This window comes from Protopterus annectens, chromosome 8.part0 (assembly GCF_019279795.1).
Source record: "Protopterus annectens isolate FY-2018-M chromosome 8.part0, PAN1.0, whole genome shotgun sequence".
NCBI classification, from domain to species: Eukaryota; Metazoa; Chordata; order Ceratodontiformes; family Protopteridae; genus Protopterus; species Protopterus annectens.
The window spans coordinates 322,699,858-322,725,590 of record NC_056741.1 but is presented as its reverse complement, the minus strand read 5'-3'; the positions used below and the strand labels follow the sequence as shown (position 1 = coordinate 322,725,590).

General features: G+C 42.2%; 1 protein-coding gene across 2 annotated transcripts in view; it reads left to right on the top strand.

The window, feature by feature from the left end:
- Window positions 1-25,733, top strand: part of PTPN13 (protein tyrosine phosphatase non-receptor type 13) — a 1,949,788-nt gene that overhangs the window by 700,027 nt on the left and 1,224,028 nt on the right. For both annotated transcript variants that reach the window (XM_044079819.1, XM_044079818.1), the window contains one exon: window positions 3,637-3,790. In XM_044079819.1, the coding sequence (XP_043935754.1) occupies window positions 3,637-3,790 (154 nt within the window). The remainder of the gene's footprint in view (window positions 1-3,636; window positions 3,791-25,733) is intronic.

Below are 25,733 nucleotides of genomic sequence, written 5' to 3'. Positions count from 1 at the left end.
CCTAACATCAGTCCTGAAGCAACAGCAACCGACGCAGAAATACTAATCCTCTGTTATTCTGTCCGACTGAGGGCTACACCTGGCAGTATAACGCAAGTGTGATGACTGCAACAGTGAATACACTCGAACATCTACATTTATGGTAAGTGTATACAACTGTACTTTCTGAACATTGTATCTCAGGGGTACAAATTCTCCTTCCACACCCTTCCAACCCCAAAAGAGTTCCCAGATCTACCACCAAATCAGTGGACAGAGGCTCAAAAGCAAATCCATTCCCTGCTCTCATTGAAGGCAGTAGAGCACGTTCCTGCAGAGCAGATAGGCCAAGGCTTCTACTCCAGACTTTTTCTGGTGCTTAGAAAAGAGGGGATCTATCCATTCTAAACACCTTCCTGGGGATCCCAAAATTCACAATGCTCACCCTCCAGCAGCTGCTACCCATGCCCTCCAAGGACTCCTGGCTAGCCACCCTGGACCTAAAAGAGGATTACCTCCACATTCCCATCAGGGAGTCTTGCAGAAAATATCTCCGCTTCAGGGCAGGATCTCAGCACTTTCAGTTCTCTATGCTTCCCTTTGGCTTATCTACTGCTCCCAGAGTTTTCACAAAATGCCTGACTCTGGCCATTGCCTTTTGTGGACAAAGAGATATTCAGATTTACCCCCTGTTAAATGACTGCCTTATTCAGGCAGACAGCCAGGAAAAGCTGCTCAAAGACCTGGCCTTTGTAAAGGACCTACTAACCTCCGTAGGGTACACAGTCAACGAAAAGAAATCCAAATAGGTGCCCACCAAAAGGATAATCTATCTGGGAGCACGTCTGGACACAGCATCCCAGATGACATGTCTAACACCAGAGAAACAAATTTTCCTATCAACTTACTTCTCTCAACTGGCCACCAGGCCCCAGCTTTCTGCAAGGAAAATCCTGCAAGCCCTGGGGTTCATGGCATCTTGCATACTCCTCATTTCATATGCCAGACTGCATGTGAGGAAACTTCAGTGGTACCTAAAGAGCCTTTGGTGTCAACACTCTCAAGATCTGGAAACTCTTCTACCTATTATTCCTTGCCTGAGGGAGGAATTTCTTTGGTGGACAACAGCCTGCTTCCACAACAAGGGACTGCCCATCTCACTACACCCGCCACCCAGACCCTCACCACAGATGCATCAGACTATGCTTGGGGTGCATACCTGGATGGCAGGTGCATACAGGGCCAAATGAACCCCCAGCAACTCTCCCTGCACATCAGTCAAAAAGAGATGATGGCTGTGCAGCAGGCCTTGATAGCTTTCAACCCCCTTCTCTCTCCAGGGGTTCTCCTGATGAAAACAGACAACACCACTGTGATGTGGTACATCAACAAGTAGGGAGAAACTCGCTCCTACCTGCTGTGCAGGCTGGCCATGACCCTTTGGTTTATAGCCACTTCCATGCAACTGCATCTGTTAGCACAATACCTGCCAGACTCTGTCAACTCCCTGCCAGGCCAATTAAGCAGAAAGCGTTTGGACCCCCACGAGTGGCAGCTCAACAGAAACACCTTCTTCCTAATAACTCAGAAATAGGGAACCCCGGAGGTCGACCTCTTTGCCTCCCACACCAACCATCAGCTCAGCAAATTCTGCACCAGGGAGCATCATTGCATGGCATGGAAAGTGGATGCCTTATCCTTCCCCTGGGTAAACATCTCTGTCTGTGCCTTTCCTCCCCTACCTCTCATTCCCAGGGTACTGCTCAAAATAAGGGAGGAAAAACCAAGGACCATTTTCATAGCTCGAGATTGGACAAGACAGCACTGGTATCCCTTACTGTGCAGCCTGTCTCTGCTGCCTCCATGGAATCTTCCATAGATTCCAAACCTCCTAACCCAGAGGTAAGGGGAAGTTATGCACCTCCAATTGCAGACACTCAGTTTGGCATCTTAGCTTATACCCTGACCACTGACCAATCTGCCATCTTCAGTAAATAGGTTCTGGATTTTATCCGAGAGGCCAGACGCCCTAGCACCAGAAAGTCTTATGTAGATAAATGGAAAAGGTTCTGCACCTGGATCCAGACTAAGGAGGCCAGTATGGTACAGCCCTCCATTTCTCTCATCCTGGATTATTTAGCTGACCTACTACACAGTGGTCTCTCTTTCTCCTCTATAAAAATGCATGCCTCTGCTATTTCTGCTCATTCTTCCACTGAGCAACCTCTTTTTTCACACCCTCTGATTAAACAATTCCTCAGAGGGGCTAGCAACTTGAGGCCACCCAGAAGGGCACCAACACCAGCTTGGCACCTTAACTTTATCTTGGAAAAGCTCACCCTGCCTCCTTTTGAACCAGCTTTTTCTGCAGAGCTAACATTTTTCTCCTGGAAGACCGCCTTCCTTCTGGACATCACTTCTGAGCTGCAAGCACTCATTGCTGTGGAACCCTTCATCATCTTCCTTGCAGACAGGGTATCCCTCAGAACTAATCCATCCTTCATGCCCAAGGTGGTGTCTAGTGTGGCTCTCAACCAATTCATCCATTTACCCACCTTCTTTCCTAACCCTCAAAACAAGGGGAAAGGATTCTGCACTCTCTAGATGTGCACAGACAGCTCAGATACAATCTGAACAGGACTAAACCCTTCAGAAAGTCTGATCAGCTGCTGGTTAGTTTTGCTTCAGGGGCAGAGGGCAAAGCCATCTCAAAGCAAACCATTTCCAAATGGATAACACACTGCATCCATTTCTGCTACAAGCAGCATGGCAAGCCTCCCCCCAAGGGGGTCAGGACAGACTTCACCAGAGCAGCCTCCACCTCTGCAGCTTTCCTCAGAGGAGTCCCCACCAGGGACATCCTGAAGGCTGCCACCTGGACATATGTTCACACCTTTACCAAGCATTACCACCTGCCTCTCTTTTCCAAATCCAGGGCAGGATTTGCCTCTGCAGTCTTGCAGGGCATGCTAGCCAGCCCCTATTTTCCTTGACTGCCTCCACCCATTTCCTTAGCTTTGGGAATCTACCCAAATGTGATGACTGCAACAGTGAAACACGAAGAACATTGTACAGTTGTGTACACTTACCATAAATGTAGATATTCGAGTGTTTTCACTGTTACAGTCCTGGTTTCCCTCCCTCCATCCCCCTTCTTTTTTTCCCCTTTTTGTTACCTTTCTTCCTTGTTCTCCTTTCCTTACAAGGGGCATATTGGTATTTATTTTTCACTGGTGGGATTTTGCCACCAGAGCCTGGTCTTCTACCTTGGGGGCTCCTGACAGGTTAGGGCAAGAAAAACTGATGTAATGGCGTCGGCTGCCTTCCTTTATACCATTGATGACCTGACGTCAGTTCTCAAGTGACAGCAACCGACACAGAAATACTAAGTCTCTGATATTCAGGCCGGCTGAGGGCTACCCTGGCAAGAGTAACCCAAATGTGATGACTGCAACAGGGAAGACACTCGAACATCTGCATTTATGGTAAGTGTACACAATTGTACTCTCTTGTGTATGTTTTTTAAAGGTTTCCAAGGGTTACATGACTATTACTTAAGACTTAAAGTTATTGTTCCAGAAGCATGATGACAATATTTTTAAAAATCCATATTTTTTGTTGACTGCAGTCTTTTCTGATTTTGTTTTTATTTTTCAGAAAATGAATATTTCTTTGTTGATCCTGATGCAAAATTAGTTAAAGTGGCACCCGAAGGGTGGAAAGACGAAACCAAGAAGAAAAACAAAATACCTGTCAATTTTACACTTTTCTTTCAAGTTAAATTTTTTGTTGAAGATGTCAGCCTTATACAGTGAGTATCTGCCATTTGTACTCTTTGGTTCAAGTTGAGGCAGAACTGTAGCAAATGAAATATTATGCAAAATGATGTATGTTAAGTGCATGGCGTTGAGTGCATTTTGTCCTCATGCTGTGAATGATATGCTAAAGGAAAAAATTTACTGTCATGACACACACTGGCTGTCAGGCCTGAAGTAATGATCCTTAACAGAGTGGTCTGTTTTAGAATATGCATACACTTTTGTTCTTTAGAACATTTATAGTATTTGCATGTAGCCTTTTGTGACATTAACATAGTCCTTTATTTCCATTTATAGCCTGAGTTTAGCTGTCCCTTTTGAATTCTTTTGTCAACCTGGGTTGTTGTTTTTTATTTTTTTTTCTTGACATTTGCCATTGTTTTATGTAACACTGGTGTAGCTTTGCTTGTTTACTTGTTGGCACTGTGACAGAAGTGGTTTGCTGGAGCCTAGCTTCATAACTTTGTGTATTAGTGGAAGAGCTACCCATACAATTTTGTTATGATTTGGTAGTTAGTGCAGAGGATCAAGGTTATGAACTGTTGGCGAACTGCTTCCTTTTGTAGGGTTTGATTCCCTCAGCTTTCATTTGCCTGTTGTATTACCCTGAGCAAGTCACTTAACAAGACATTGCTTTGAGGCAACTGAAAATTTGGGCTCAGCTCCTTAATGGTGCCCTGGACTGCATGCCTAGTAACTGTGAACTTATTGTTCAGGACTCATGCTTTTGTGCTTGAAATTAACAACTTAAACCAAGACTGAGAACTGTCTTTGATGGTTTCTGTGTTTGGGTTTATCCTGTCTACCAATCAATGTTTAGCACCTTCCTCGGGAAGTACCCATGCTCATGTACTAATCCACATCTGCAAAAATGCCTGCATCAGCTGTCTAAGTAAACTTGTTTCCCATACCTGTCACTTCTTTTTTGCCACTCATATAATCTGTATCTTAATGATTACTATTGCCACAGAATACTGCATTCTCTTTTTTTTTCTCTCCAAACATCTTTATTAAATTTTCACATATGACAAAGGCAATTTTACATTGATATAAATGAAAAACATACAACATGATACCACTTTAGTTGCAAACAGTTTACATCACAGACACCACTGAAACAACTGTAGTTGCAAACATTATATATCACTTATAAACCATCCAGTTGTTGTCAGTTAAGCATTATATGGCTAATTCAAATCCTGCCTCTTAAACATCGTTCCTGCTGTCATGTAGTGTTCCCACAATTCCCATTTTTTTTCTATTTGTTTTATCTGTGTTACTATATTCACTACTTCTAGTAAAGTTGGTCTAGACTTTGATTTCTATTTTCTAATGATTGCTTTTTTGGCAGCCACCATAATTAGACTCAGCAAAGCTTTACTATGTCTAAGCAATTCCGATTCTGTACCATAACTCAAAAAAAATCATCTCCCCAGTCAGTCCAATCTATTCAGCCAGCATCTCCGACAAAGCGGTCTGCAGGGAATCCCTAAAGTCTGCCAACTCATTACACTCCCAAAAAGTATATTCCCAGCTGACTCTTTCTTGCCTGTCACACCTCCAACACTTGCTATCCACCTGAGGAAAAATTCTTTGGAGTCTACGTGGGGTATAAAAATACCTATGTAAACACTTCCAGGAAAAGATCCTAAGTCTTCTAGACTTTGTTGAATATTTGGGATATATACATATATCCCCCATTGTCTCTTTGTAAATTGCTTATCCAGTCTCTCTTCCCAATCCTTTCTAAGCTCCTCTGATTGATTCTTATAGTTATCATGCAATATTTTATATGCTTTACTAATTATTCCTTTTTTAATTGCAGCTTCTTTTCTAGATTTTATTAAAAACTCTACCAGTGCTGGTCTTGCATTTAGGAGCCTTCTATTTCTTTAAAATGTTTTTAGTCCCTTTAGTCTTACACACAGGTCAGGCATACTTTTATCAACCGGAGGAGAAGTTGTGGATAGCAATTAAAAAAGATTTGAAGTATATTATCTGGGAAGGGAAGGCAGTAACAGTCAAGTGGGATAAGCTGATTCTACCAATTGAACAGGCCGGACTAGGATTACCTGATTTGAGGGAGGTATTTTAGAGCAACACAGTTAAGGCTCTTATACACAGCACAAGCAGAACACTATAATTCAAAGTGGAAAGGAGTGATGCTGACACAGGGAGGAAGCTCAAGAAATAAGGCGAGATTGGGATTTTGGATGCAGCGGTCGAGTGGGCGTTCGGAAGACATGCGTTGAATGAATAGGCGTGCCTCCGTTGAAGGTTGGGCGTCGGGCTGGCAACTCGAAACCATAAAAATCCAACTGCCAATCATTAGCAGACCGAAATTCTGCTGTGGCGACCCCTAACCAGGAAAAGCCGAAAGACAAACAACAACAACAACACTTAAGGAGAACAACCAAAATCATACAGAGTATTATATTCATAAAATAGCAGGGAGTATTCTGAGAACCAAACCAGCATGAGAATGGAGAAAAGAGATTTTGCCGTTAGAGTTGACTGTGGTCAGGGATAAAGATAATAGGCAAGAGGAGGCTGGAATTTATTGGAGAAAACTGGCAAAGGAAACAAGGTATTGGAAGCAAATAACTAGAAAGGGAAAGGTAATAGCATGGGAAGAGGCCAAGAATTTATTTGGACTGCAGGTTAGAGATTGCTTTCCCTGTCAAGGATTGATATCAGAGTATAGATAAAATACTACATTCTTATGCCCTTTGCCTTTTTTGTTTGAAGGTTTTGAAAATTGAGATGAACAGCACAAGACAGTGTCATAGAGGACTAGTGATTTTTTTCTATGAAACTTCTACAACCCTATCACTAACCCTTATGCACAATACTCACACATACGTTTCTCTCTCACTTAAATCAGTAGTATCCTCCAGCCATCAATGTCTTTCCTTAATGTAAAGATCCTAGCAGTTTGTTTAAAGTCTGTTACAGGTAACTACTTTCCAGGTTAAATGTACTGTATGAACCCATCCTTTATCAATTTGTATACAACCCATTCCATCAATTCAGTATTTTATTTTAACTCATGAATGGAAATGTTATTTATTCTGTATACTTTTGCTCAAAACAGTACTGTTCTTAAAAATGAAACTGTTAATTACAAGCATTATATAAGGGAGCTTTGCTCCCCAAGCCTTTGCTGAAAGTGGGTTGTACGCAGTCGGACTTTCCCGGTCAACAAAGACAAATAAATATAGTGGAGACTCATTTTGTGAGCTCCTCCTGCTGCAGCGGTGTACTGTTTGTCCTCATATCCTGATGGAAAGGCAGGCTCAGACTTCATTATCCAGGAGGGATAGCACCTTCTTCCATTTTCCCCCTTTTGAATGGAGATCTTTCTGCAGTCCTCTTTTCATGTAAGAGGTGGGTACCTTTGGAACATGGCAGGGGCTTGTTCCTTCTGGACTCTGAGTGGAGATTGGTCTGGTGGTTTTGAATGCTGTAGTGCCATGGGTCCTAGCTGTTTTTTGTGTCCCTTTCATGAGGGGGAGAACTTGGACTTGCTTGGCCTTTTGACTCCTGGATGGGGGGGTGGGGGGGCTCCACTGGAACCCATCAGTTTTGCATGTGCTGTCCTTTTGAACATCTTTACCAGCAGTGGAAGCCTAAGGAATCCTCTTCCTATAGACTAGTTCTTTTTAGCAAGTGACTCTATACCAGTCTATTCATCTCTTTAGGACATTTACCCTGCCTGAGCCTTTTGTTCCACAGTGTTAGTCTCTTGCTGTATGAGGCAGGACAGTCTTGATAGCACGTGACTCTATACTGCTCTATTCATATATTTAGGATGTTTATCCTGCTTGGTCCTTTTGTTTTACTGTGCTAGTCTTATGCTGTATGAGGCAGGACAGTCTTGACAGTCTTGATGGCAGGGTGCATTTCATCTCAGATTAGCTAGTGGAGGGATGTATAAGGGAGGAGAGGGAGTATGCATGCCCTGCCATCCTGGGGACCCCTTTTCATGAGTACAGGTGATGCCAAGATTTAGTGTAATAATGTATGAGGGAGTAGAGGTAGTCTGTATGCCCTCCCATCATGTGAACTCATACATATAGGTATAGAGCATACCAAGGTTCAGTGTAAGGATGTTTGAGGGAGGAGAGGTAGTCTGTATCCCTCTCATCATGTGGACCCCTCTCCGTGGGTACAGGAGATGCCAAGATTCAGTGAGTCTCTGTTTATCCAGAGGGTGAGTCTTGCATCTGAGGTCCTCACACCTTCTTGAGAGAGAGGTGCCATCTGATGCCAAGAGGGCTGCTCAGTGGTGCCTCCCCACTAGATAAGACATAGAGTAACATCTGGTGCAGAGAAGGTTACTCAGTGGTCCCCCCTCTCCCACTGGAGAAGGCATAGGAGGCATTTTTCATGTCTGTTTTGGTTCTTTGGGTTTGCTGCATTGGTTCTGTCATTCCTGCTAGGGAAGGATTGCATTTCAGTGGTATGACTTAGGATCAAGTCTGTTCCCTTCTTTGATCAAGAGCTTGTTTACCTTAGGAGACTCTGACTTTAGGATGAAGCTTAGCCACAGTTCTCATTTTGCTGAATTGGAGTCTGTCGCTAGCCCTTCCAGGTCTCTAGTCATTCCTTTTATGTGGTGGAGAGCACTCCCCGGAGTAAGACTTATTCTAGGTTTGACTCTCTGAGTAGGCTTACTCAAGAGTTTAATACTTTTGACTTCTTAGAATGCCATCCTCCCCTTTCTGCTAGTACAGTTGAGCTTGGGAGTGCCCCTCCTTTGGTGGTTCCTTCTCTTTGCTTTTTTATACTTTATACTTCCTCGTGGTTATAATTGAATCATTCTTGATGTTCATCATTTGATTCCTGCTGCATTAGCCTTGGCTGTAATGGTTATTCCATCTTTGGCTCTGGCTAAGTGAACCAACCTTTATTACTTTTATTACCATTAGTATACTATTATTCTATAAAAATTATTGTTATACTTTAAAACTAGTTAGAGTTTATTATTTTTGTAGGTATTGTAGTTAGGAATATTCGTTACTGTATTGTTGCTTCTGGACGTCATTTATTTCATTAGGCCATTGTTTCTCCCTATCCCAGTTATTTTTTCTACATTTACTGATATTAGAATAAATAGAAAGGCATCGTCCCATTTAAGTTAGAGGGCTGCCGCTGCCCATTTTAATTAGAGGGCATCTTGTGAGTGTTTATTGTTAATAGTTTTTCTACTGCTTGAATAAAAGGAGCATCAGCCCGTTTAAGTTAGAGGGCTGCCGCTGCCCGTTTTTAGTTAGAGGGCAACCTAACTTTTCTTCCTCTCTTGCTTGAAGTTTCTAAAAAAAAAAAAAGTTTGTTTGATATTTTATATATTAAACTGTAGGGATTTAATAGTAGTTGTTGTAGTTATTGTTTTTCTCTTGTGTGTGTGCATGTGTGTGTGTGTGTGTGTGTGTGGACTGTGATTTAAACGTGTCCAAAGAGCATAAGGAAACTAAGCCTTCGGGCTTTAAACAGTGTAGTAAGGGCAGCCAGAAGATGTTGATAATGGACTCCCCTATTGTTTGTGTTTATTGCTTGGGAGTGCAGTACATCTTCAGGAATCATGCTCGATATGTCACTCATTCAGCTCTAGAGTGCTATTAGAGTGAAAAAAACAAGTTAATTGTGAGAGGCTTGTTGAAGCCCCCCTTCCAGAAAGCTATAGAAGAAGCTCCAGGCACTTCGGGATTAGCAAAATCACCTTCATCTAAATCGGGCACATCCACTAAAAGGTCTTCTACCTCTTCGGGGCAATTGGAGCCTGTTAAAAAGTTGAGCAAAATTGTATTTCTGGCTCCGACTATTTCAGGACTGACAAAAATTTGCTCCATCAGCGCCAGCTGTTTTGGTGCCTATGGAATTTGAACTCAGGAGCCAGTCCCAATAATTGGACCTGGTTAGTCCTGTTCTAAGGTCACCTATTTTGCAGTCAAACAGATCCCCTACTCTCTCTTCCAAGTCCTTCAGGAGTCTTTTGGACGATGATATGGATATGGTAGTGCATAGGCTTCTAAAGACAATGGCGCTAACCAAACTCCTTTTGACTCCAACCCACAGGGATTCGGAGCCAGCCAAGACTATTCAGTTCCTCCTCCAAGCTGACCCGGGACCTCTCAGCCGGAATGCTTGGAACCAACTTTTGTGGAACCATCAGTGCCTAGAGCCATCCTGGTATCTTCGGAACCAACATCTGCTCTGACATTCTCAGTTCCATCAGAGGAGTCTAGGAGCCGATGCTGTCTGGTCGAGTCCGGGGAGGGGAGTCGGATCAGACATTTGTCGGATCCAAACTTAACTCTTGGGGCTTCGGCGTGGATGAACTCAGCTCCTACATCGGGTTTGGAGCCAATCCCTTTGCTTCCGGGGGTTTCTTCTGGCTCTTCAGGGCTGGAGGTATCTTCGGATCAGAGGAGAGGGACTTTTGAGCTGATGAGAAGGGTGCTGCCTCCTCAGACAGCTCCACTCAGGGTTTCCGACATTCCTCCCCCAATGCACTGGTATCTGTCTCTGCACCACACGATCCACAGACCAGCAGAGACCCTAGGCCTTAGGTACCCCATCGGATGAACCCCTCTCTTCCAAAACCTCTCCAGAATACGCTTCTGAAGAGGTCCCTCATAAAATACTCTGCAAGAGGAAGCATTTGGACTCCCCAGAGGAGTCAGTCACCTCAGACACAGACCTCAATGAGTCAGAAGGGTCCTCACAGTTGCCCTCTGAGGATGTCTCCTTCACAGACATCCTATAAATCCTTAAGCAGAGAGGCGGCTGGAAACCCATTAGCCCTTCTGATGAGGAGTCTGTTTACCTGAAGGCCTTTGGGTCTCACCCTTCAGCCACTTGGGTGTCTCCACCTTTCGCCGAACTTATGGAACTAGTTAGTCAAAAGGCATGGGAGTCTCCAGATGCAGCGGAGCCTGTCCCTAGGAGGCCAAATAAGTTCATCACAGCCCCTTCATTTAGAGACTTCCTGACCAAGGTTGTCCCTGTAGATGCTATGGTGGTGGTAGCAGCCACCAAAAAGGAACTTTCTGAAACATCCTCGTCTGTCCATCCACTGAACAAGGAGTCTCATATGATGGACAGATAGGGAAGTGCATGTTTGCTTCAGTGACTTTTGCACTCAGATCGCTGAACTATCTGATGCATTTTACAAGGCTACAAAGAGAACTCCTAAAGCAGATAGGAAATACTCTCCAAGGTACAGTAGCTGCAGGGGTATCAGACAAGGTTTCCTCTCAGCTCTCCAACTTAAATTCTGTGGTCAACTCCTGCATGAGGCACATTTCTTATGCAGCAGATGGAGCGAGCAGAGCAGTGGGTTCAGGAATTTCCCTAAGGAGAAATTCCTGGATGCACTTATGCGACTTTGCGGAACCTTTCAAATCTTCCTTTATTAATGCCCCATTTCATGGCTCATCCTTGTTTGGACCAAAAGTTGAGATGTTGACCATGTATGAACAAGAAGGAAAGACTCTCTCTGCCGTAGGAGTCCATTTTTTCGTTCCTTCTAGACCTTATCCAAAAGGCCAGAAGGGGGGGGGGAGATGTGGTTCCGTAAATCCAGGGAGTTTTTCAGGACACACGTGGTGACTCTTCCCCTAGGGGCAGAGGGGGAAGTACAAATGGAAGATGCCATCCACACGGCAGAGGGGGGTCCGCAAAACCAGGGCAACAGGGTTCTTTCTGTGGTAGGCCCTTTCAGCACTCCTGAAGGGAGGCCCATCTGTCCATCTCTGGAGGCAGTCGGGGGTCTATTATCTTTGTACCTAAAAGCCTGGCTGGACGTAATGAAAGACAAGTGGGTACAAAGTATCATACCCAGAGGATACTCCATACAATTTTCTCTTCCCGTCTCAAACATAAAGAAAACCCCGGATGTTCTAGCTAGTCAAAGGGATCAAGCAATTCTAGAAATTCAAATGTTGCTAGACAAAAGAATCATCCAAAGAGTCCCTGCAGACCAAATAGGATCTGGGACTTACTCAAGAATCTTTTTAGTGCCAAAAAGAATAGGGAACTGGAGACCAGTTTTAGATCTCCAGCAGATTAAATGAATGAGTAAAAAAGACCAAGTTCCAGATGGTAACACTGCACTCGATTCTTCCCTTTTTGGGAAAAGACAGTTGGATGTGCTGTATAGACCTCCAGGATGCGTACTACCACATAAAGATGGACAGGCCATCCAGGAGTCATCTGCACTTCCGGCTGGGAGTCAGTCATTACTAGTTTCGAGTTCTGCCCTTTGGTCTCACTACAACCCCCCAGAGTGTTCACCAAGTGCATGGCAGTAGTCATGGCTCACCTGAGACATCTAGGATTCTGAGTGTTTCTGTATCTAGACAACTGGTTCCTAACTACCATCACCAAGCATCTAGTACTGGATTTAAGAGACGCCACTCTGTCTGTCTGCTGTCACCTGGGAATCCCAATAAATTACGAAAAATCTGCCTTGTTGCCATCGCAACGTATCATGTTTATAGGAGCAGATCTAGACACTATAAACATGATGGCAAAACTTCCTGCAGAAAGAGTCTTAGTTCTGAGACACTAAGTCTTCCACCTTCTCTCCAAAATAAGAGTACAGGCAAGGGCAGTTTTGAAAGTCTTGGGAACCATGGCAGCAGCTTTAAGTTTAGTTCCACTGGCATGGGTGCACATGAGAATTCTGCAGTGGCTACTATTCACCCAGTGGTCTTTGCAGGAAGTACCCATGTCTCATCAAATTCTGTTAACAGAGTCCTGCAAGAAGGATCTTCGCTGGTGGCTTCACTCCATTCATTTCTTTCCCCAACAGTCTGTGGCCACAGTGACCATGGACGCCTTCCATATAGAGTGGGGGGGGGGTTATCTGGGAAGGACAGTCTAAGGCACTTGCCATGATCATGAGGCCCACTTGCACTTCAGTATCCTAGAGATGAGAGCAGTGTTTTTGACACTGCAGGCACTCCAGAACTCTCTCCCACTGGGTACAATTGCAGTACAGACAAATAACATGTCAGTAGTCTGGTACATAAACAAACAAGGAGGGACCAGATCTTACCCCCTTTGTCAAGAGGCCGTCAGAGTACGACAGTGGGCGATCTCTTCCCAATGCTTTCTGATAATAACACACATCCTGTGGAAATCCAGCGTGATAGCAGACAAACTCAGCAGAGCAATTCTGTTGCCTAACGAGTGGTCCCTAAAACAAGAGGTAGCAGAGACTATCTTCTGAAAATGGGGCCAGCGTTTCTGCGACCTTTTCACCACATCCAATTATGTCAAATGCAGCAGCTATTTTGCCCTGATCCCCCCCTTTGGGGGAGTCACCAAAGGATGCACATGTACACGATTGGCCCTCGGGACTTCTTTATACCTTCCCTCCCTTTCCTCTAATACCCAAGACTCTCCAGAAAGCCAGCTCATTGGGAAGCAAGCTGATTCTCATTGCCCCATACTGCCATTTGGGTCCCCTTCCTTTGGTCTCATCTTCAGGAGGAGCCGTGGGTTCTGGACCCAGTCCCAGACCTTCCGACTCATACGTCCGAAATGCTCCACCCTTGTCTTCAAACCCTCACATTTACAGCTTGGCTGCTCCAATTACAATTATAGCCAGGCTTCCTAACCTCCATCATTCGGTCAAACATATCTCAATCTCTTCTCATAATGCCTCAGTGAGAAAATTATATACCAGTAAATGGAAAAGGTTTTCTTCCTGGGCATTGACAAAAAACATTGACCCCTTTTCTGCTCTTATAACTTCTATTCTCAAATTTCTGGCAAAACTATTTAATGAAGGCGCAGCTGCAGCTACTGTTCGTGTACATTTAGCAGCAATATCTAATTTCCATATAAGTGATTTTGCCTCTAACGTGATGTCCCACAAACTATGCAAAACCTTCATGAAGGGTACTAAATTGTTGAGATCACCCATAAAAACACCCCTACCACCATGGGACCTAAACTTTGTTCTGTCCTGTTTGATCCTCCCCCCTTTGAGCCTTCGTCATCATATGATCTAAAATTTTTAACATGGAAAACAAGTATGTTGATTGCCATCACTTCTGCTAGAAGAGTTTCGGAACTGCAAGCATTATCAATCATGCCACCATATATGCTTTTTCACAAAGATAGAGTATCCTTTTGAACAAACCCATCCTTCCTGCCAAAAGTATTCTCAGAGTCTAACCTAAATTAGTCCATAGAGTTACCAGTTTTTTTTCCCCAAACAATGGCAACAAGGCAAAATATAAGTTTCACCACCTGGATGTACATAGACAGTTATGCTTCTACTTACATAGGACAAAGGATTTCAGGAAATCTGATTATTTATTTGTGTCATTTTCAGAAGCAAAGAAAGGCGCCCCTATATCTAAGGTTACATTTTCAAAAATGGTTGCCAGATTGCATTACCTTTATATATAATTTTAATAACAAAGTTCTCCCATTTAAAGTCAAAGGTCATTTTACAAGAGCCATGGCAAACCTCTTTTGCCTTTCGAGCTAGACTGCCACTTGATAGCATTTGTGCTACTGCAACTTGGGCAACACCTCATACCTTTATCACTCATTACAAAGTAGATTTGGCTTTCAGGGATAGGGCCTCCTTTAGGTCCACTGTCCTGAAGAATATACTCCCGTGAGCCACCCAAGAAATATGGTGCTAGGGATGCTGTCCCAACCAGTAAGAATGAAGGTGAGATAGGACAACATAACATAAAGAAGTTTTGTACTCACTATAACGTTCCATGTTTGCTGCCCATCTTGCCTTTATTCTTACAACCCACCCTCCTTCCCCTTACCCATGGCTGCTGAAGAACAAAGAGGTTCTTTCTTTGGCAAGTGTGTCTCTGACCTTCTTCTTTGTCTTCATAAGATGTATTGATAAGTACCTTAGGTACCTACAGTTTTCAGCAAACAAGATCTGGGGAGCTTCACTAGAGCATGATGGGATAGGGATACAGCCTGAGCCAGTGGAAGACCTCGAGCTTTAGTATATGGCTGAGTCAGAACCGAGGATCGGTTCGAAACCCAACCAGTAAGAATGAAGGCAAGATGGACAACAAACATGGAACGTTATGGTGAGTTCATAACTTCTTTTTTCCTGTTAAGAATATAACAGCTGGCCATTTTCCAAAGATTAAGGATACCTTCCATGTGTCCAAATGTTACCAGCTCAAGCAGAGCTGAAGAAAAGCAGCAGTTTGGGCTCCATGTCCTTTATTTAGAGCTTTCCTGTCTCTGAAGGGTTGGGAGGGTGGCCTAATGGTTAAGGTATTTGCCTTACAAACACAAGGTGCAGGGTTTGTGTCTCACAATGAATAATTGGCTAGGCTTAAAATGACTCTCAAGGGCAGTTAGCCTAGTACTAACCTATGAACCTATGAGTTCTTAAATGTTTTCGGGTTGGGAGGGTGGCCTAATGGTTAAGGTGTTTGCCTTACAAACACAAGGTGCAGGGTTTGAGTCTCTCAAGGGATAATTGGCTAAGCTTAAAATGGCTTGCAAGGGCAGTTAGCTTAGTACTAATCTATGAACCTATGAAAAGCAGTCTTGTTGTAGGCTTTGGAGGATCCATTGCTGGGCAGATGAGTTCCTTTTGGGGAAAACAACCTTCTAAATTGTATCTTTATGACAGAAATTGAACTTTTTCTGTGAAATTATGTATATTAAGCTAGGTAAAAAATATTTTAATTGACTGTTGTGACTTTTAATCACTTTTTACTTTTGTGGGAAAAATTTGTTTAAACTAAGTTTAACTTTGTTTTCCTTACTGAAACTCATGTTAAATTACCTTTGGGGACTAGGATAAGTGTTTACATTATTTTTCACTCTGTTTATTGGTGAAAGATCTACTTTTTACTTCTTACCTGTTATGTCAACTGTTGCTATCAGGCTTCCCTAGATTTCAGACATCTTTTTTGACCATGGAAAAACTGACCGGTTCTTTGGTCCTTCCTTCTTCCATCCACAGAAAGAAGTAAATTATCAAACACTCTTTGTCCCTTCAACAGTCTATTGCCTCAACCACAGATGCTCTACTATGTCCAATTCTGGTCCCTCAGACCATTCGCTTTTTTCTTTGGCTGTTACCACCATTTCTTAGCCACCATTGACTGGGGGTTAGACATATATTCTGCATCTGAGTGCCCTTCGTAGGCAACGGAGAACCCCTCTTGTTGGTCACAGAGGATGGAGCAGGGAAAATCCCTTTGCTTAGTTTAACTGGAATGCCTGCCCCTAAGGAAGATTTGCTTGTCAAAAGTAGGTCTGATTCTGTAGGCATTCCTGTCAAAAAGAAGCCAAACGTTAAGATGTTTATCTTTGCATGTCTCTGTTAATTTAGACAGGAGTGCTTTATTGGACTTAGTTTACAGTTTTGTTCAGGCTCTTGACCCTACCATTTCTGGTGCTGCTAGTAAGAGGGGAAAATTTCTTCACTGTCTAAGGGTTTTCTGGATATTGAACAGGAAAATGATTGTGAGGAGACAGCTTCTGTTTTCTTTCTTCAGGTTTCTGATTTTGAGGAGAGTGTTTCTTCCGATAGTCCCTTAGAAGGATTTTGTTTTCTTTTGTCTTTTTCTTTCAGAAACAATATCCAGAATAAATCTATTATTTCAGTGGGAACATAATGATTTTTTCACTGTCTTTAAAGAAATCTTATGATTTAGTACAACTGGAATTTCCTGAACCCACTCCATTTCCTCCTGTTCTTCCAGCTTCAGAAGATGTTTTTATTACAGCCTATAACTTCTGTGATGGACAGCATGCTGCACCTAAGAAATCAAGTAGATTGTATAAAGCTCCTCAGTCATACAGATGTTTGTTTTCTAACCCCAGAGCTGAGCCAGCATTGCTTTCATTGGTAAATCCTGTTGCTGCTAAACATCTGGAAATACCAGTTCCCCACCCCCACCGATAGGGATGAAAAACCTCTGAAAAATTTGGAAAAGGGTGTATTCTTCTGCTACACCTATTTTTAAAATTATTAACTATCAAGCCCACCTGTTAGAATGTGTTTGCTTCTTTTGAAAATATGAGAAACATTATGGCTTCTTTTTTTTGTCTGAGGAAAAGTCATCTTTGTCTAATTGTATTGCTTCTTTGTCTCGTGTAAATGATTCAACACTCTCTGCATGCTTATGATTTAGCTGATGCCACTTCTAAGCTGCTACTATTTGGCTGCATTCACAGAACCTTCCAGAGGATGTTAAAACTGAGATTTTGAATTCTCCCTTAGACAAAGAGGTTGTGTTTGGACCATCCACTGCAGAGGTCCTTAAAAAATGTGATGAGAGAGAGAAGCTGATTCAGGGAGTTTCTCATACTTTTCAGCCTTCTTTTTCTAAATTTTCAAGAGTTTTGTAGCTACTTCTATACCACTTCATAAAAAGCAAAATAAGCAGAGACTGTAAGCAGCTGGCAAGCAGACATTAAAAAAAACAATGGCAAGGGGCTCCAAAAAGAAAGGAAGAGCCATCCTGAAACAAGGACAGCCTAACAAGTCTGTGTGACTATCTGCAGCATCCACCCCACCCTGGCAAGCCTCTGAGTCTTCCCAAATATCTGGCCATGCATTTCTCTTTTTAGCGATAGACTCAAACAAATGGGTTTCTCAGAGTTATGACATGGATGCATATGGCATTCCTCCTCACCTACCAGATCAAACTTCTTTTCCCTCCTGCCATTCAGCTTCTGTCAACTCATGAGGTGCTGGAAGCTGTCCCTCCTTCTCAGAATGGGAAAGGTTTTTATTCAAGAATGTTTCTGGTACCAGTGAAAGAAGCTTTGTGGAGGCATATTTTAGATCTTTCTTTTCCAGACCAGTTTGTGAACGTTTCAAAGTTCAAAACATTATCCCTTCACAACCTACCTCTCACTCTCCTTTGATTTTTAATGACTCTAGATTTAAATATGAAGAAGGAAAGCTAAACGTTCTTGAAATTCTCTGAATTAGGTTGCTTCTCTCATCACACTAGTTATGAATATCAGCAGCTAATGGTCAAAAAACTACCTCAACAGAATGAATATGAGTAATAAGTATAAAGTCATACTTACAGGGCTGAGATGCATGGACCTTATTTTATTGTCAGGAGGCTTAAAATCAAATACAAAGGAAATAAGCAGATGCATCAGTCTGAGGGTAAGTATGTTCTTGTTAGATTTTTAAGAAGGATGTAGTACTTTTGTAAGTTTACACTGTACCTGACAGAAGTAGGATAGCTATAGTCAAGGTGAGTTTTAAAATTAGATAAATTCTTAGATCATCTTGTATCCCCAGGAAGATTGTTCTATAATCTAAGTAGTCTAACAATAAAGAGCTTTGTGTTATGTACTCTGTTAAACTAATCATCTTCATAAACAGATTATTTTATTTATTTATTTTATTTATTTAACATTTGTTTACCGAGAAAGTCTTGACTGGGACAGAGGCCATTTTCAAGCGGAGGCCCAGGGAGAAATGCTGTAGATGCATGTCTTTGAATGTGGGAGGAAACCAGACCACCCCGAGGAAACTCACACGAATGCAGTGAGGACATGCAGACTCCACACAGAAGGCATCCCATTCGAGAATCGAACCAGAGAACTTCTTACTGTGAGGCGACAATGCAAACTGCTACATCACTGCCCGACATAGATTATTTCTTGCGTTCATTTTATAACCAGCTAAAGTAACACTTGTAGTAGTACTCATCCTCTGTGGACATTTATTGGCCTGTATCATATTCCCCCTAATTTAACCTACAGTTAACTGAGGGGAACTAAGCAACTTAAGTTTACCCCTTCTGGGCAATTCACCACAGAAGGCCAAATGTTTAAATAAATGTGTAATACTTGCATACTGTTTCCAAATTATTCACATCTTTTAGACCATAACTACAAAGAAAAAACAGCTACATATTCTAAATCCTAATCATATTCTTATACAATGGGATAAGATCCTCCATGCATCTTGAAGTAATAGACCATAGTCTATTTGCCTGCTGTGTTACTGTGAAACATGTCACTTAACCAGGTAGTCTCCCTGACTTTTGTATTAATATGAGTAGAGATATCATAGATCAAGGTTGTCCTTAATTGTAACACATGGATCTTTAAAGTCAGTACAACACCCAATAATTTCATGATTCAGAGCATAGGGGTACTTATTTTTGAGCAACCAATTTGTATGATTGTACATTTCTTACAAATGTATCCAAGTTGATGTTCATTTGCCAAGACTTGTAGATGATGTAAATATTTTTGTGTTGTGTGTTTTCTTGGTCCCTTAACAACATAACAATCCCTGTAGCTTTGCATTATTTGCAGATTCAGGTACCCAAACCACCTCACCCCTAGGCATGGTGGACATTCAACACAGGCCCCTGAGATATTCCACTCTGACTCAGAGCACCAAGACTTAACATTCCTAATTTTCTCATGTGACCATCTTAATGTTAACCAGTCAGCAATGCATATGATGATATATGGATTTATTTCCTAGGTTTGCAATATTTTAATAATTAGGTAATGTAATGCTGTATCAAAAGCTTACTCAAATCTAAAACCACATCATCTACTGGTTAAGCATTGTCCATTGCCTCAATAACATTCAAGTAAAGTTTAATCAATTTTGTGATAAATGATAATATGTAAATAAATCCATGTTGTAAACTACCCTGTGCTTCATCTGTGAACTTGGATATCCAAACCTCCTCACCACTAGAATATAAACACATTAAACAAAAAAGGATCCAACACAGACTCCTGGGGTACTACTATATGAACCTAAAAGTACCAGGACTTAGCCCTTATTTTCACACTTGACAATCCTGACATTGTCCATTCAGCAATCTGTAAGATGATATATGGATGCATGTCACAGACCCTTCAGTATTGAGTCACCTATGACCAGAATTGTCATCCTCCTTTCTAGTGACATTGTGGCCAGTGAGAGACACAGTTTAAAGAAGTTACATTAGGACTTAATGTTAACCTAATACTATTACCAGGCCCGTTCAATATCAAGTACATTATTGTCTTCCTGTATAGCATCAGACATAACAGCTTCAGCACACACTAAAGTTCTTCTGTAGTTCTTTTATGTTTCCCTAGCAAGTTCAGAGTAAATCTCTTTTCTAGAATAATCATCCAGTCCAGCTAGGTCCTCTGCATGGTCTACAAGGAAACATATTTTCTGTCCCACACAACTTAGACAATAACATTCCTAGGTGATTTGGGAAAGCACTTGCTGTGATTAGGTTACTTGACATATTCTGATGCTGTCCTCTGTATGCCACTGGCATTCTGTTACTATTGTCACTTGATAATACAGCACCTGCCACAACCACATGAGAATTCTGACTACTTAAGTCAGCGTTCTCAAGAGAACTAAGTGTAGGATCCCCCTATTATGTTATTCCCATCATTTGCTTCAACATGAGTCACCACTAAACTGTAATAGAAACTAACAAGCCCCACATCCTCTGCATCTACATCATAATCACTACTATTGTGTCTCAAGCTAACATAATCAGTTGTTGCCTGAATTCTTACCTCATTTGAGATGCCATGAACTCTTTTTTCATACTATTTTATTAAATAGGTGCACTTTCTGCATGTTTCTCTGTTGTTGTAAAACTTCGACTTTTCCTTGCTTAGCATTGACAGTACTGCATTGTCTCAAGAAACTCCTATCTAACAAGTCATTAATACAAAATGTATCTGGATTTTCCATATTAGCTCTTTCAAAAGTACTGCACTTGCTAAATAGTACCAGTAACAAAGGACAGGCTTTCTTACCCAGTAATTTGGTAGGTACTATCACTGCTAGTCACACTAGCCACTCAAAGTTGCACATCCTTGTATTTTCACTTTGATGTGGAGTTGAATGGCTGCTCATAGTTCATAGCAACTCGTTAATAGCCATGAATTGTAAGAGCCAAGGGAGCAACTCACAGGTGCTACTTAAACACACTATACCCTTCCCCACAGCACCTACTTTCTGGAAATTGTCAGGGGACATCAATCTGCACTTTTTCCTTAACTTTGGTTGCCCGTACCGTCTGCCTGCTTTGCAGTAAATGGAGAATAAAAATGCAATTGAAAAAAAAATGATGCAAGAACCCCAACCCACAAACTTTCAGTGTGGCGTTTTCAGTAATGGTAGAATAAGAATAAGAATCTGCAACTTGCTACTGGTTGTGATTTGAAAGAGCCAAGGGAACAACTCATACTTGCTGCTTAAACACACAGTGACAATCACATGTTTGCAACACACACACACACACACACACACACACACACACACACACACACACACACACACACACACACACACACAATAAAACCTAAATCCGATGTAAATGCAGTCATATCACAAGTAGATGTCAGTCAAAAATGTGCAGATGCATTGATCCTGAAGGAAGTTAAACCATTTACTCATGGATCAGGGACATTGATGGATGTCAGAGAAGGTATGTTGTGAAAGAAAATTGCAGTTTAACTCATTCACACCTGCAAGTATTCAGTTAATGGGGTGTTGTGTGCCACTGAGTCAGCTGGCTGAACAGCAGATGCCTGGAATTCTGAGTTACAGTTATATTTAAATGTGAGAAAATTCTTTTAAATTTTAAACTAAACAAGTGAAGCAAATTTTCACCTTTCATGGTTAATTTAAATAATTTTTTCACATTTATGTTGCTTATTTATGTAATTAAATAGAGCAAGTTCAATACTCCATTTGAACTACTTTGTAACACTAGCATTGTGTATGGGCTGCCTTTGAAGTACTGTAGGTTTGATTGAAACAAGACAGACAACAAAACTAGTGCTACAGGCATACCAGAAAGACCAAGTGGCTCAGTGGTTAAGGTGTTTGCCTCTCATCCGTAAGGTGAAAGGTTTGATTCTCACCACTGGAAAGAGGCTTAGGATTGAAGATGTATATTATACACCTGAGGTGGCTTACTGGTAAATTGCTTTGGCTATGATGTGCAGGGTCCTGGGTTCAAGACCTGCAAGGGCTGTTTATCTTTTTATAAGCTCTGTGGCGCATGTGATAGGTACATGAAGTGAAACATGGCCTGAGCAGACGTTATATGTATGTATGTGAAACCAACGCAGAATATATTTAAGAATGCCTTTCGTAAGGTTCTGCAAAGATTGCAAATCCATCCGTCCACAACCCCTTTTTCCCATTTTTGCACAAGGGGTCAGGGTGTCATTTCAGCAGTGACAATCATCTAGAGGCAAGGTTTGCACCACCAGGTGACTACCCCTATCACTGTAGTTCTTCCACACTAATGCTGGTAAAATTGAAGGGGTATGCCTAAACTGTGAAGTTTAAGCCAGGCAACAAAATGCTTATACCATATAATGTGAGTCTTTAGATACTGTTGTGTAACAAGAGGATTTGCCCTGATGAATTGATAGTAAACTAAGCCATGTCACAGTTGCTGATGATGAGAATGATGTTGAAACTTCTTCAGAAGTGTACTTAAAATGATTCACAGTTGAGAATACTGAAAGATGTAATGATGACCAGGGCAGATGTCTTCCACAAAAAAATAAAGAAATTCAGCCACTTTTTGTTTAATTTTAAAGAAAAAAATAAGCAATATACAAAGTCTGATATTTAAAGAGGGTGATGCAATAATACCAAATCAATGAAAGGAGGAAATGCTGACCAAAGTATAAGTCACAGTGTGGCAAAATAACATATGCTGTGTTACACTGGCCAAGCATTTCAATGCAAAATGAGCAAAAAGTATTTTGCGATCTTTAGATTCATCGTGAATCCCCTTTTCCCATTTTTCTACATGGGATCAGGGAGTTGTCAACTTTTGCCACCTGTCTTGATTCAGTGCCAATCTCCTATCTTCTTAGATAATCATCTCTTGTCTGTACTCAGTTTCATCCCATATACCTTCAGTTTTACATCCCATTCACCTATCATTTATTGACACTCCTATTCACAGTCTGCCTGTAATGCCACATTGTCTGTATACATCAGCATTGTTGATGTGTTCCATTTGCTAATGTTATCCATCACCAGTATGAACAGTAGTATGCTCAGAGCTGAACCCTGATGCACAGCTGCTGTCACTGGGAACCCCTCTGTGAGTCTCAACACTGTCAGTATTTGTGTCATTGTGTATTTGTACATAGCCTGAAATAATTCTACCAATGATTCTTGGACTTCCAACTGTTGTAGGACTGCCCAAATCAGCTTTCCTGGGACCTTGCCATATGCATTCTCCAAGACTAAGAATACCCAGTTGGACTCTTTCCTCAACTCTTAACTTCTACACTGTCTCTCTGACTGCAAGCATCGGGTTGGTTGTGCTGCATCCAGATCTGAATCCAGACTTCTCATCCCCCATCTTACTTTCATCTGCTCTGTGTAATAATTTCAATCATCCTCTTCAACACTTTCATTCAGTGTTACAGGTGTTTGATACTGCTGTACTGCCCACAGTTGTCTTGTATACTGGCACTAGAATGCTTATTCGCCAGTCATCTGGGATATGCCTTTTTCGTCATACTGCTATGAGTAATCTCAGGATCCATTTCTTCCCTAATTCACCCAACATCTTGATCATATCTGCCCTGATCTCATCTAAGCCTGCTATTTTCCCTGATTTCATTTACATTAATGCTGTTCTTACATCTTCTGGAGTGGTCCCTTCTTCCTCTTTCATTAAAGGCTGTGTTTAGAGAACTACAGCTGCTGTGAGATTTTCCTCTTTCAGAAGTTGCTGGAAGTACTCCTTTTGTCTGCCTTTGATATCCTTTTGTAACATCTTTATCAAACCATCACCAAAGGCATAGGCAAGCACACATTCATATAAAAGAAAACAAACTACATCATGTGTTTCCAGTTACATACACCATGTATCAGATATGCTGTTTTTTGTAACTGTCATCAATTCAACACTACATAAGTTGCTCAGTTCCTGCCCTCCTCCCGAACACCACCCTACATGCACTGTTCCCACAGTTTCTATCCATCTCCATGTAATTTTCTCCTTCCCCTTTCCAAAGACCCCACTTCCAGTTCCTTTACCTCTGTTACAATATTCAGTACCTTAGATATTGTTGGTATTGGACCCCAATTTCCATCATCTAGCAATTGCTTCCCCAGCAGTCACCAGAACAAAAGTCATCAGGGTCCCACTATGTCCAGGCAACTCAGATCCCATGTCCCAGCCGAAAAGAACCACCTCTCCTAGCTACACCCATTCACCCATAAATTGCTCTGACAGAGCACTATGCAAGGAACTTCCAAAGTCTGTCAACTGATCACGCCCCCAAATCACATGCTCCCAGCTGTCTCTTTCCTCCCCATTACACCTCTAATACCCACCAAGGAAAACCCTCTGGAGTCCACTCGGAGTATAAAAACACTCACACAAATACCCTCAAGCAAAAACCCAAACTCACTAGACACCATGGGAGCTACACATATGTCCTTCCACTGGTTTTCAATGCACATTGCTCATTCAGACCCTCATTCCAATTCCCTCCATCCTCCTCTGATAGATTCACACAGCTGTCATGCAGTATTTTGTATGCTACACTAATCATTCTCCTCAAACAGCATCCTCTGTTCTAGACTCAACTAACAACTCTACAAGAGCAGGTTTCCCACCCAGGACTCCCCATCTCTCTTCCCTGTGCACACCACATCAATCCCCAGTAGGGAAGACAGTCTCCAGCCTGCAGTTCAAATATCCTCCTGTCCTCATCCCCCTCCACCACCATTCCTTTCCAGACACCTGCTTGGAACACCTTGACCCCACCCAGCTCCCTCCAGCAACTCCAGCTCCTCCATGCCCACCCCCTGAAACTCCACTTGCAGGCATGCCCATTGTCAAAATCCTCCCCTCTTCACTCTCGCACTGGTCCAGCACTCAAAACTCTCTGCCACCCCATGAACACAACATTCTGCATGGCCGCCACCATCCTTCCCAAAACTCTGCATCCAAACTCCCACTCCCTTTCCATCTCTCAACCCCCCCATCACCATTCCCTTCCACTCTAAACTACAACCTTGTGTCTGTGTCACATACATGAATCCCAACTGTTTAGCTCCAAAACATCCCCTTAAGTCCAGCAATCCCAAACCACCCCGCTGCACCAGAAGGACCTTTTTTACTTTTAATAACTTCCCTGGACTTCTGCATTCCTCCTCTGGCTTTCTTTACATACCTTATTTGCATATGTGGCTTGACTGTATATCTGATCTGTAGTCTTCACACATGCTGCTTTGAGATGCCTCTATTCATCTTTGACACCACCTATCTCTCCTTTCTGATGGTCTAGATCCCTGTGTATTTCACTGAAGTCTTGTGCCTTCACTGCAAGACAACTACCAGGTCTTCAGTGTAGTCTCTGTTGATCTTAGAGCCTTCTGTGACCAGTGCTTGCAGCTGATTGTGGACACCAGTGGTTTATGCTGTGTGCTGACTGTTTCACAGGGGATAACTGTACAATTTATAATTCTTTTCCAGTGCTTTTTTCTTACTAGGAGGAAGTCTACCTGAGTTGCATGTTGGCCACTGTTATTTCTGATATTATGTCTGTCTGTCTCTCTCTCTCTCTCTCTCTCTTGCTGAGCCATATGTTGGCCTCCATCAAGCCATTTGCCAGACAGAAGTCTAGAATGACCTCTCCTCCTTTATTTCTGTTGCCCTACCCATGTGAACACGGATAGTCCTCATATCCTATTTTGCCCAGTTATGAGAATTCAGTTCCTCTATTATCAACACCATTTAATGTTGAACCTCTTTATCAAGTAGGTCATGCAACTACTGCAACTACTGCTTGAATGGTACTTTTCTTCTCGCCATCACAACTGTGCTATGTGGCATAAGATGAGATTAGGAATACTGAGCTTTGTTTAGACTAGAGTTTGATTGCCATAAGTCCGTCACTACTTTTGATGACATC